The 14,188-nt window shown below is 38.3% G+C and overlaps 1 protein-coding gene across 3 annotated transcripts in view; it reads right to left on the bottom strand.

Moving 5' to 3' along the window:
* The window catches only part of LOC130088200 (mucin-2), a 137,680-nt gene that overhangs the window by 60,095 nt on the left and 63,397 nt on the right, over window positions 1-14,188 (bottom strand). For 2 of the 3 annotated variants that reach the window (XM_056254860.1, XM_056254859.1), the window contains one exon: window positions 5,898-5,972. In XM_056254860.1, coding sequence (XP_056110835.1) covers window positions 5,898-5,972 — 75 coding nt within the window. The remainder of the gene's footprint in view (window positions 1-5,897; window positions 5,973-14,188) is intronic. The other variant, XM_056254861.1, reaches the window with a different exon arrangement.

Raw genomic sequence — 14,188 nt, 5'->3', positions numbered from 1 at the left:
GACTCTTCTTTATGTGTAACAGATGTGTGTGTACAGATGTGTGTGTACAGATGTGACGTAATGACACAAAGACATGCTCGAATCTCCCGCGGAAATCCACCAGTACCTCTGGAATTAAAAACATTATTACAAGCTTACCGTTTTGAATCGAGCTACGGCAAGCAGAGAGTTTTGAACACTGGCTGGTTATGTATTTTCTCAAATATGTATTTTGGATAATTTTTAACCCCCAAAAAAAAGCTACGGACTGCAGCTTTAAATATATATATTTAATATGTAATATTATTAATAAAAGAAAAATTATTCTCAATAATTATAATTATTAAAGTACCGGTAATATTCTCAATATATTTATTATCAACATAATAAACAGATCTATAGGTCTCATGCACATATCCAATATTTTAACACATATCTAAAAAATGTTGTCCCTCTATAAGAGGTGTCTGTAAAAATAGAGATTTTTTCACCATTTACTAGAAGTGAATGAACTAGAAATGCATTCCACAGAGCATGCATGCATGTAAGCCTTCAGAATCGGATTCAATGGGTACAACAATACTGCAGAAAAACTGGTATCATTACATCTGAAGCTACAGCAGACTAATAATCTAACAAACTGAGACACTCTGAAAACCTGCGCACGGTTCATTTCTGATACGTTCCCTTACTTGGGTGTCATCATACCCGTATGCAATCTTTTCACAGACCTCCAAAAAACCTAAAACGTGACTAGCATCAGGAGACCCAAAAAGCACAAAAGTTCTTGGAGGATACAACATGAAAAGACATTATTATGATTTAATTTCCCACTGGTACAGGAAGCTCCTCTTTTCCCCCTCACACTCACAAAACCAGCTCGGCTCTGTCCACTTCTCTCATTCTCTCTGTAATACTCTCTATTGAGTCTCACACACCATCAGCTTTACTGATACCAGTGCAGGATAACCAGGTACAGGGACGCTTCAATGGATAGTCGGGCTTATGATCGCTGGATAGCCTACATGATGCAATATTGAAATATAATACAGTTTAAAAAAATGTTGCATGTAATAGGAATGATTTTCCCTGCTGAGAAAAACATCTTAAACCAGCCTAAGGTGGTTATCTGGTCTCCCAACTTGGCTAAACTGTTAAGCATTGTTGAGTTTTATCAGGATTTAGGCCACATTTCAGCCAGTCAGCCAGTACTGGAAGACCAGCTAAACCAACTTACACCAGTTAAAACCAGACAGATTTTTTTTTTAAATCAGGGTTAAGAAATTCATTGTTCAGTATTATTGGACCTAAATTATAAAGGACTGTAGCCGCAGCCTTAAACATGCACAAAGGTTAAAAGTCACATGTTTTTAATCATCGTATAGCTTTAAAATGCCATAAGATGACTAAGAACCCAAAAAAAGGTTTAATATATAAAACTTTGCGAGGATTCATGACATTGCACTTTAATAAAAGACAGTTGGGTCTTTACTAAAAGCATTCAGAGCTTAAAGGAATAGTTTGCCCAAAAAAAAAAAAAATTGTCCTCATTTTCTAGTTTTACTTGATTTTCCATAGATAATTTTCCAGAAATATCATGTTAAAATGCGAGTATCAAATATGATCCATCAGGATCCATTCGGAGGGACGTCTATTTGTTCATCTTAACAAACTAAAAAGCTTTGGTTATAAAAGTGCATATTTTTGCTCAGTGTGGGACTCTGAATAAAATGGAGCTGTTTTTTTAGCTAAGCTTTTTATTCCATTTTTTACATTTCTTTCTTTTTTATCATTTCACACGCAGGCTTTACAGGGTCGCGCCCCTGAATCCCACTCGAGTCTTGTGTCGTGGTAAGCCGAGGCGGCCCGTTCTGACATTGCACACTGACAGGAAACCCCAACACTCACACACACAACATTAATATTTAGATCACCCTCTGGGTAGACACAAGGAGAATATATCTAGCCTGTAATCTCTCTAAAATTATCCCTTCCATCTCCAGCTTTCTTCCTTCATACCTGCGTCTCTCAGTCGCTGGCTCTTTCATTTCCCCCACAGATGGAGTCGCACTCAGACTCGGACGCGTTCCCTCTCTTTCTTCCTTGTATCTCAGCGGGGACCTGGCAACTCTCTACCTCTCCGTCTCACTCTCAGCTCATCTGTTTCTGTGCGTTTGAGCTGCCATCGCTCATCATACTGAACAATTTCCTTTCTGTTAACTGACTGATTCCAGTTCAGGCATCCCAACATGTGTGCACCTGGAGCTGTCAGTCAATATGATGCATGAACTGGACATGAACAGACATTGTTTGCAGGACAAAAATATATATATTTGCAGTGAACTAACTCACGTACACAAACAAACTAAAATGTCCGTAAAAACAAACAAATTGTATATGCATTTCAATTATAAAAACATAATATCATAATTTTATATATTATATATTTTATAGTTATTATAATAATATTAATAGTTGACAAACTATGCATTATTGTATGATTAGTTGCATTTTATTAATTGCATTTAGCATCATGCTGACCCTAACAAATATTTATTTATTTATTTATAATTATTATAATTACACATTTAATAATTAACCAGCTGAGAGCCACCAAACTTTGAGATTAAATGGCGAGTAAATCAAGACATTTCCTTGTGGTATTGTGCGTGTAAGATTTGATATAAATAACACGGTAAAATGCCGTCATTTTAGTCTGCCATCAAACTCTCAATACGAAAATATTTCTCATCAAATTCATCCATGACCAAATAATCAGAGCTATACTATTCATATTCATTTTATAGCTCTACTCTTAAAAACTGACTCAAGGAATTTTAGAGGAAACATCTGAGAAAATGTTTCAATGCTTCAATCAAACAAACCTGAGAAACTCCATTCAGTTTCCTTAAATAAGCCCAGACATTGGCAAAGTGTAACTCCATGCTTTTATCTTTGAGGTCAACATGAAAGCAAAATTGATCCACTTTATTTTCTAAACACATGATCCAGATAATTTTTTGCTAGATTATCTTCTACAACTATGGTAATTAATGACCATATTTTACAATCAAATCAATTCCCAAAGGATAAAATGTTATCTTATGTGATCAAATTGATCTTCTTATCACATAAGAAGATAAATGGTGTGCAAACATTGACTTTAATGCTCTTGTAAGAGTGACTCCGCCCCCTTCTTTATTTACACATACGCCTTTATACATGTGTGCGTGCGAGAGTTTGTGATTCTCCAGGTCTCCTCTGGGAGTGTTATTCACACCTTCATTCTGGGCAGGAGTAGATGAAAATGTGTGGTGACGTGGGCCGTTGTTATTGATTTTGCTAGACCCTTGTGCAGTGGGGGAGGTTACATAAGCCCAGGCAATTATACCTTGGGCTCATGGGGAGAAGAAACATCCTGGATGTCCACCTGGATCTTCCTCAGGGCTCTGAACACTGATTCATACGCCACGACAGAAAGCACCCAGCTGATCAAGTCCGCCTGCTAGTCCTGATGAATTCGGTTCGGTTGTGGCATCATAGGTCATATTCTTTTTCATTTTTCAGATTTTGAACGTCTGATCCACATTGCAACATATCCCCGCCCCAAAAAACGTTCACTTTAAGACAGGAGCAGACTGTCTGGCTGATATGTAAATTGCATTGTACGTGATGTTTACGTGCAGGTAAATCTGAAATCAGATGCGACCTTAAAAGAGCAGCTGAATATAAAGGCACACTTGGTTTGTTTACTTGCTACCGTCTCAAACAAAAACTGTTAAATATCTTTCAAAGATGTGATGGCATCAACCTCACAAACTTTGCCAAATGCAGAGCTTTCTTTCTTGGAAGGCCTCACAGTAGCAGACTGGGAACTTGTAAACACGATATTGTTTCCAAGTGAACTGAGACAGGTAAGACTGCCAGAATTGTGTAAAGCATAGCTCTCAACTGGTGCTTTTGGTATTTATATTGCTTCTACCAAATGAAATATGAAATTGTGTCAAATTGCCATAGACTTCGATTACACGCACAACCTTTGATGATGAAAGACTAGACTGCAAAAAACAAATCAGTATATTTGTCTTTGAATCTAAGCATCCTTCAAACTAAATAAACGTACTAAAGAATTACTACTATAAATATAATATACACTATCATTCCAAAGTGGTAACACTTTACTTGAAGGGGTGTGCATAAGACTGACATGACACCTTCATAACCATGACATGACATATGTCATGAATATGAAGTAGGGTTTATGCATGTTTATGACAACTGTCATTAAGTGTCTTTCGCTCAATAATGACATTTTGAATGCAAATATGACATTGTTTAAGATGTCTTTGTTATGACATCTTGACATAAACCATAACATAAACCATAACATCATAACCTGTCAGTGTCTTTGTCATGACAACTTGACATTAAATTAAGTTAAACTGTCATGTGGTTGGTTTTGACATTGGCTGTCATAAGGCCATTATAACTGTGTCATGAATATTTTTCGTGACCTCAACTACAGTGGTACAAATTGAATTTGTCATTAAACAGTTATAATGGCTTCATGACAGCCAATGTCAAAACCAACCACATGACAGTTTAATGTAATGTTAACCAATAAAGCTAAGTGGTTTCTTAAGTTTGATAATTAATCTGCTATGTCATGCTTTTATGACAGGTTGTGTTGTCTTAGTAATGTCATGACAAGGACACTGACAGGTTATGATGTATTGGTTTATTTCAAGGTGTCATAACAAAGACATCTCAAACAATGTCATATTTGCATTAAAAATGTCATAATTGAGCGAATGACACTTAATGACAGTTGTCACAAACATGCATAAAACTTCCTTCATATTCATAACATGTGTCATGTCATGATTATGAAGGTGTCATGTTAGTCTTATGCACACCCCGTCAAGTAAAGTGTTACCAAAGAGGGTATTTCAAATAAATTATGTTCTTTTGAACTTTCTATTCATCCCAAACTAGTTGTTTTAAATGGTAACACAGTCTCCAGATCTCAGTCCAGTAGAGGAGATTTGGGATGTGGAGGAACGGGAGATTCGCATCATGGATGTTCAGATCCGACAAATCTGCAGTAACTGTGTAATGCGATCATGACAATATGGACCAAAATCTCTGAGGAATGTTTCTAGCACCTTGTTGAATATATGACATGAAGAATTAAGGCAGTTTTGAAGGCAAAGGGGAGTAAAGTGGCCAGAGAGTGTATATGGCCAGTTGAGAACCAGCTTGGAGTTTTGAGAACAAATTAGCCCAATTCGCCTAATTATGCATCTTATACATCAGTCTGTGATCGGTCTCGTTGGAGTTAGAGGCCGAGACTTGGTTTTTAGAGAAAAAACTAATAAAAAATGTGTTATTTAATGTATTATTCACCAGGAAATTAAAAACTAATAGTTTGGCTCATCTCTAAAGGCCCTTGCACACAGAGTCCGAAATTCGCGTCCGAAATTTTCGCACGTTAAAAAATAAATACGACCTCACGTTTAAATATGTATGTATTAAAATAAATATGACCTCACGCTTGCGCACTGCCTCCGAAACTTTCGTCTGTCATAAAAAAAATCGGATCGGGTTTGATTTTCTGCGTTTTTTTGGTGAATGGTGTTTTGACAATTCAGAGCCACCGAATCACGAATACGAAAAAAACGCATACGAAAATTTCGGACTCAGTGTGCAAGGGCCTTAACAGTCAATAGACTCTTTAGCAAGGACAGGTGACCGTTTCCCTAGCAAATGGCTTCCCACAAACTCACCTAAAATGCATTACAATTGATTTAAAAACCATTCCATAGTGACCTTTCACCTATAGGCATATGTTGATGTGAGTGTATTGGTGCAAATCCTCAGAAAACATGTATTTCTGCACATAAACACAGAAAACATACCTGTATATGATACAGGCGCAGTCTCTGCAGGTGCCGCAGTTCTCAATGTCCTGTCCCGTTCGGTACGAGTGTCTTCTGAAACACACACAAAAAAACAATAACCATGGGTTTTTTAAAACTGTCAGCATGTCCTACTGAAGAGAGTTATTGGTGACAGACAGCATGGATTGTTTATAGCTCAAGCCTGTTAAACTGTAGAGTGTGTTTGAATCAAACACCGTTGCGGTTCCGACGGATGTAGCTCGTGTTCGTGGCGTCCTTGATGAATGACTCTTCTGAGCGTCTGACAGTTATGTAAGAGTGACTCACAGCTAACAGGACTATACTATCATTCTGCTTAATTAAAACACTGTCATTTGTGTGTGTTTTTATATTGTGAAGGTTGTGGCATATTTGGAGAACAGCAAGTATCAAGCAGGTATTACAGACCTCTTCAGGAAGTCAACCTACAAATGGATTAGTTATAGTTGTCTCTGCACATTAAGCAGTGAGAAAGTATATTAGCATTGAAAGAATTACCCACTTTCGTTTTACAGTGTATTGTAGCGGTGCATATATGATTTCGCACAGACGCAAGGTTGTGATCAATTAAAGCGAGTCATCTCTGTGTTTAAGGTGACAGGAAGACTATATGCATGTATACGGTGTTACATACGGCGCCCGAGTCTCACGTGGGATAACAATGCTAGCCTGATTTAGCAGCTCGGCACAATGGGGACTAATTACACATCACAGATTTCCGGAATCTTCCTCCTCTCCTCTCGGCTTCTGGAATTAAAGAGCTGATGGTAATCCTGAGGCTCTTGAGCAGCGCTTAAATAATCCACAGATGGGAATCAATCATAGAGACGGTTTTTACCAAACATGCTATATATCTAGAAATGCCTGGACTTTACACAAAACAACTATATTTCTACAAAAAATAAATAATCTGAAAACAATTGAGTTGTCTATCTATCTATCTATCTATCTAATGTGGACTGATTTAACATCAAAGTAAAATGTTTTTTATGTTGTTAAAGGTCATCGGTCTAGCTCTCTTCTCACATGCAAACACACACACAATCCCTCTCGCTCTCTCTCTCTTGCACACACACACACACACACACACACACAATCAAGCCAACGGTCTCATTAAAAGCCGTTTAAAGTCTCACCTTAATTCGTTCACAGGGGACAGCCTAGTCATTTGTCATTACCACAACAAAGCACTTGCGCGTGTGTGTGTGTGTGTGTGTGCGTGCTTGCGTGTTTTTCTATACTTGTGGGGACCTGTTTCACCGTGGGGACCTAAATTGAGGTCCCCATGAGGAAACAAGCTTATGAATCATACAGAATGATGGGTTTGTTTGTTTTTGGGGAAAATGTAAAAATGCAGAATGTTTTCTGTGATGAGTAGGTTTATGGGTATAGTGTAAAGGGACAGAATATAGTTTACAGTATAAAAACCATTACGTCTATGGAGAGTATCCACAAAGATAGCGGACCAGTGTGTGTGTGTGTGTGTGTGTGTGTGTGTGGTCATAATGTTAAAGTAGCCAAAATAAAAGAGGAATGTGGTGAAATAATAAATAGCCCTGACAATTGAATTCCTCAGAAGCCGTGACACTTTCAACGGAAAAGAACAAACAAAAGATGAATCATAATATGAATGAATCATGAGTAAGTTGAGCTATTGCTCGTTAAAGGCTAGTATGGTGACCGGGAGAGGACATGTTCGGTTAACATTGCAGCAATATTGTTCAATTTTTAAATTCTTTGTTCAGACAACTAGTTGGGACAACAATTGATGCTCAATTCACTCAAAATGTCCAAAAACTAGAAAGCTGATTTCTACAGAGTAGCATCTTAATATGGTTACTTTTGCACAGGCGCGATTGACAATTTTGCGAAATCATTCACTTTTCGCAAAGTTTCTTTTTGCTCAGAAACGCAACAAATGCTCAATTAAGAAATATGGTGACACCCGCCAAATGAGCCGGGGATTGATTAATGACATACTTCACAAGAACATCTGAAAATTACCCCAAGTATTCTTAGATCCGGTCTCTGCAATGACCTTTCAGTGTTAATTACTCTGAGAGAGACGCTACAGGGATTTGTGAGTAAGGTTGAATGAATTATCCGTCTTTTCCTGGTTAACTGAATACAGCTGTAGAGCAGATGTTAACGCATAGAGTTACCACATCTTCACATAGCTGTTGTACGTACTGGTGGTCAGTTGATTCAAAAAGTTCAAATTCAAAAGAGCTTAGACATAGTCAAGCACAGATTGAATGACTACAGTACAAAATAACCACAGAGTGAAGTGATTTGCTTTAAGAGGGGCTTTAGACACAAACTAAAAACCAACAAGAGAATAAAATTAAGTGAGAACCCATTTACACATCATAATCACATAATGCAGCGCTCCACTCCACATGCTAAAGATTCCTGAACGCATCTTTATAAAGAAGACTAATCATCTTTGATGGTGCAATTGTAATGACTCGAAATTATGCCATTATCCTCTTTCTGTTGTTTTCTGCCATGTTTGTTTCATTATGAAGAAGTTAGGCTCGCACACATTTAGTAGAACTAGAAGAATGAATTTTCATATTTCTTGTCTTTCCAGTGGTTAAAAATGATTGATTTACCCATTCAAGGATCTTTCCTGTGAACAGTGATTTTGGTTCGCATCTATGAAATCATGAAGTATGCATAACCTCAATGCATAATGATTTATTTTTAATGAATTTATTTCTATGAAAAGCAAAATAATTGTTCTGTTCACGCTTACAATTCAGAACATTTGTCTTTACAAGCACAAACATATTGTGTTAGGTTTTTCATGCATGTGAATTTGAGTCATTTCTAAACACGCAAGCGCTTCAAGCATTTTCAACTAAGAACGAAACTAAAATGAAGCAATTAAGTCTTTGTTTGAAATGCAACAGTGAATCTCTCTTGGGCAATCTTGCAGAGTAAAACAAGCTCTCCAGAGTTTTCAGGCACGCTTTGAAGCTGACAGTTTATAAATAGGGGGCATCTATGAAGAAAGATGCCGATCCAAGCAGTTTATAAGTGCAGGATCAAGGCAATCTTTGTAAGTATGCTGTGTTACCCATCTCATGTATACGCAAATCAGATCATTATTGTTTGGGAGCTTAAAAAAATGAGAAGCTCATGGATTACATTACAGCAAAAGTTTATGGACAACCCGGGAGGCAGCACAGTTTAGAAATGGACACGTCTGAGAGTTTTGGCAAACGTATTTTTCTCTGCTCAACTGAGCCCCGGAGGAGACATGCTGTCAGGTTTGACAAACACGCAGTCAACAAGCTGACTGTCGAGTGTGATGGACAGCAATGTAATGCCACCGATGTAGTGCATCAAAACTCAGAAAACCTGGTGCTACACTTACTTTAGCTAAAAATTACATATACATTTGCCTCAGGGACACTGGGAATGGCATTAGAAATCACATTATATACCGTTCCAGACTGCTTTCTACAACAATGCATACTCAATACTGCATGCTATTTTTACAGTATACAACAGCATGCAATTTGGGCTTTTTTATGGCATATTTAGAGATTGCATTGTATATAAGCAAATAACCTGTAGTGTGTCATTCAGTTCACCTATATGCATACAAAAATTTAGATATTAAAGGGGAGTTATAATGCCCTTTTTCAAATTCTTGGTTTTGTTTTTGGGGTCTAAGGTTTTCACGATTGAAAAAAAAAACATTTTTAACCATTGTTGCAGATCCTCTCTTCCCAGTCTGTCAGTAATGCTCCGTTTAGTTCCTGTCTCGATGAAGCCCCTCCTTCCGAAAAGCTTAATGTGCTCTGATTGGTCGGCTGGACCAGTGTGTTGTGATTGGTCAAGAGCTTTGAGCATGTTCGGGAAATGTCACGTCCCTTAACCGCCAATTTCAATACTACTAACTAACTCAAACAGCCCCCGCCCCTTTATTTAAATGAGGGCTATTGTGACGTGTTTGTTCCCAGAAGAAAACCCAAGACTACAATGGAGGCGTTTCAGGGAGTTCAGAAACAGTGACACTGAAATAGAGAATAACTCCCGCTGGAGTGACTGTCACTTGCCTGAGCAAAACTTGCTGTTATGAGGCTATAGTCTTGTAGGTGTTTGCCAGGGTGTTGTAATGAAATTGCTAAGGTGTTATAACTGGCCAGAGCCCATCTTCAAGTTTCCATGACATTCTCACTTCTTTATATGGCTCGGGACCCACAATCATGTAAGGGATTTGTTTCCACACATTTTATCATGTGCCAGGCATAAATCGCTTAGAAAAGTAATAGCACCTGTCCTCAACAAGATGCATGAATATAGTTCCAGCTAAAGGATGTTGTTAGTCATGATGCACAGTAGAGTCTGCAAACCTTTTAGCCGTGACTACATTCAAAACACTGCACGGCCTCAAGAGCCTTTTTGCTTTTTTTAAACCAAACAGGCTCATTGGAAATGCGTGCCACAGAAAAAAGGTACCTATACATACAATCCACTGCAGTTTCCAGCTGAAATGAACACTAGTGGCAGTAAAACGCCAAAAACATTACTTTGCACACAAATTATGATTATGGGGCAGATTGTAGATTAATAAAGACTTATTTTAGTCAACAATAATATGTCATGATGGCCTCAAAACACTTTTATCATAGTGAGTGATTAGTAAACGAATACATTTTGACATCTGCATCACATAACCAACTCCATACATCTGGTTATTCTGACGTATTACAGAGGTCATGATTTGAGAACTTAAATTTTCCTTGAGCTTTTGACATATAAGAGGTCATCATACTATAAAAACATCCTGTAAGTTTCAGAACTAAAAACGTCCTTTTTAGTCCAAAAACAGCTTTTATTGAAACCAAGCTCAGAAAATGACGTCACATAATGACGTCATCGCGTGACGAAAGATCGCCTCTTTAACCCCGCCCACCAATTCACGCAAACACAGGATTACTTGAGCAACAAAACACCTGTGATGAATACAAGATGTTTTGCATTGTCTTCCTTGTGATTCTAACATAAAGACAGCATGGATGAACTTTAATTTGAAAGAAATTCCAGTCAGATCGAGTGAGTAAGACACTGTTCGTTTGATTGCTTCATTTTACTGCAGATTCGTTTTTAAACAAGACACCCATTGGCGCAGGCAGAGAGACTGCAAATAAAAGATGATGCAGTGTCAACTAAATGTATCCCGACAGTAATACTTGTTATAAAATTAAACTTTCGATTCCGCTTTTCAATTCCTGTGTGCACATTTTAATGTGATTTTTTCAAGCTCAAGAAGACGCGAAAGAGAACTCACTTCTGCACTCGCACTGTTTTCTGTGAGCACACATCCGAAGCGCGCATAGAAAGCTGCCTCTCATATAGACCAATTTCGAGCCAACGTCACAGTTACGTCACGGCGCTAGCTGGAGGCAAAACAAAGGGAAAACTGGAGGCGGCCAATACAATCCACCACAGATTCGGCTACATAATAAGGAGCTTAAAGGGTAACTAAACCCCTGGTCAGAGCCACTGGCAATATTTGAAAAATGCTGGAAAAGTGGGCGGAGCCCAGCGGAGATAGAGGGGATGAACGGATACTCTATCCTGATCATTTTCAATCCTCGCAATTCCAACTCCTGACTCGCTACAGTGGTTTTGATGAAACAAGATGGTTTTTATACTGCCATGGGCGTGGTAGCTCGTACCAAGGGCGTGGTAAGCTGAAACCTGCTTACGTCAGCTCTCACCGCTACCGTCACGAACTACCGCAAACATCCAATAGGAAAATTCAACTGCAGTAGCCACCGTTCAACCTGAAGAGGGCAGCACTCAGACGTTTTTACACCATATATTGTAGAATTAAAACACTTTATACCCAAATGTCAAAAAAGTTACTCGAATCAATGAACAGCACTAATAAAGCCCCAGTCTTACAGATCATTAATTAAAAAAAGTTGGTTTAGTGTTTAGTTACCCTTTAAATAATAATTTCATCTTGTTGTGTTGTTGGGTGCAAGAATCGATGAAAAATGAATATGCTGTATCTGGAATTTTTATTTCTAGAAAATATTCACATCATTAAAATTGCACCGTAATGTCACTCTTTACATCGTCGTCTTCTTGGCGCTTGCTCGGCAGAACTGCGGACCGTACCACACAAGTCTTGTACATGACCATTCAACACATAGTTATAGGCATCTAAAGATGTATATGCCCTCAGTTTCTTTTTCCGCTCTGTTTCTCTATCAGGTAATGTTAGGTGTATAAGTCAGGCCACTCAACCAGAGGTAGCGTTAACGTTAATCCTGTCAGATTGTCCAGCGTGTACAGTACGGGTCAGCCAATCTGGTTCCGTCTGTTAAAATTAACTTTTGCAAATAATAATTGCGGTCCAGGACAGTGAGTGACCTTACACATTCACACCAGGAAAGTCCGATAGTTCACTTGCTTTGGTCCGGTCCAAATAAATGTTTTTTTTTTTTTTTTTTTGATACGGTTCGCTTTCACACTGCTCTTTTTGCAAGTGAACCAAAATTAGTAAACAAAACCACACGTGTGCTAAGGTCGTCCATTCATTGGACAAGGATTCTCAAGTAGGGAAATCAGGAAGTGCAAAAAAGGCTTAACGTAAATTAACGCAGCATCATCCTTGTATTATAACTATCGTTACATTATATGAACTGCAAATGCTTTTTTTTTTTTGCATCTATGCGCGATTAGACTGAAGAGAATGCTCTGTATGCGAATGTCCTGATGCACACACTCATTCATTCATTCCATTCCAATGATGCACACACGACGCGCAGAAAGATGCGCAACAGATGTAATGTAGTAGGCTAGATCACTTTCCCATAACGCAACTCCGACTACGGAAGCCTGTTAACTCAAAGGCGCAGTGCTTTCTTGCAATTGGGTCGGTTCATGTCCACACCGTAAACGAACCGTACCAGAGTTCGTTTGGAACCGTACCGAGACCACCTCTTCAGCTGGGTCTCGGTTCGGTTGTTTGGTCCGCACCCGAGTTCGATTGCTGTATTCACACCGGACCAAAAGGTCCGCACCAAGGGGGGAAACGAACTAGAGTTCGATTCAATCGAACCAAACAAGGCTGGTGTGAATACACCCTTAGTTAAAATCGGATTTTCTCCAGTCATTGTAAAAAACAAGCTAACAAAACTTGCAAACTAAAGTTAGTGAAGTGGCCAGAGGGATCGTTCTGCCTCCACCTAAGCTCCGCCCACAAAAAACGTCAACATGTTTAAACTGTTTAAATTGGTAAAACCAAAATTGGCCTATAGTGCACGAATACTGAATAGAGTTCTCTTTCGCGTCTTCTTGCTCTTGAACAGATAAATGCACACAATATAATTTACAAATATTCCCATAAACAGTCGGCTGAGAAGATAACGCATGTATATCAGTATATTGGATTTGTGCATTAGGTCGTAAAAAACCTGCTGCCGTCTGTGTTTTTAATGTTAATCAAAGTCAAGTCACCTTTATTTCTATGGCGCTTTATACAATACAGATTGTTTCAAAGCAGCTTTACAGTGATAAAAGAAAAATTATGCATTTGTTCAGCTGCAGTTAGTTCAGTGTTGATTCAGTTTGGTTGTGAAGATCATCAATTATTAAATGAGTTCATTTCATCAATAAAGCAGTTACTTGTGTAAATGTCTATTTTTTTGCTCATGGTTTCAATTTCAGTTGCAACAGAATGTTTTGTAAAAAGGCACAGAATACATAATGATACAAAAAATATATATATATATATATTTTTTTTTTTTACCTTATTGGAATCGAAACTGGGAATCAATCAGAATCGGAATTGCTAAAATTCAAACGATACCCAGCCCTACCAATCAGCATCCGAGACCAGATCTATCTGTTTTGTAAAAATACTACTGTGAAGTGAAAGTAAACCGTGTGCACTAGACTGTAAGCTGCTCTTGGTGCAGAAACCAACTGGCCACATGTTTACAGTCAGCAGCCCATGTGACGGCATGCTAATGTAGCATCCTAATCTTATCCTTACTGACTTTGGTCAATCCCTCACTCGCTTTTTCTGTCTGGTTTGTAAGAGTGAAATGAATGAGGAGCACTCTGAAATAAACAGATGAGGTTGAGTATCAGTCTATCACCTCACATCCACAATCAGTGAATCATCAACCTCTGCACCTTTACACAGTCAGCTGAGTAACAGCACGTCAACCTGTTTACTTTCTGACTAATGTCAATATGATATTTACAGTGTGAAGGACTTTAACGTCAATCTGAAT

Source organism: Rhinichthys klamathensis, unplaced genomic scaffold (assembly GCF_029890125.1).
Source record: "Rhinichthys klamathensis goyatoka isolate OS25496 unplaced genomic scaffold, OSU_Roscu_1.1 h1tg000114l_1, whole genome shotgun sequence".
Classification (NCBI taxonomy): Eukaryota; Metazoa; Chordata; class Actinopteri; order Cypriniformes; family Leuciscidae; genus Rhinichthys; species Rhinichthys klamathensis.
This window is presented reverse-complemented; position numbering and strand designations above follow the sequence as displayed.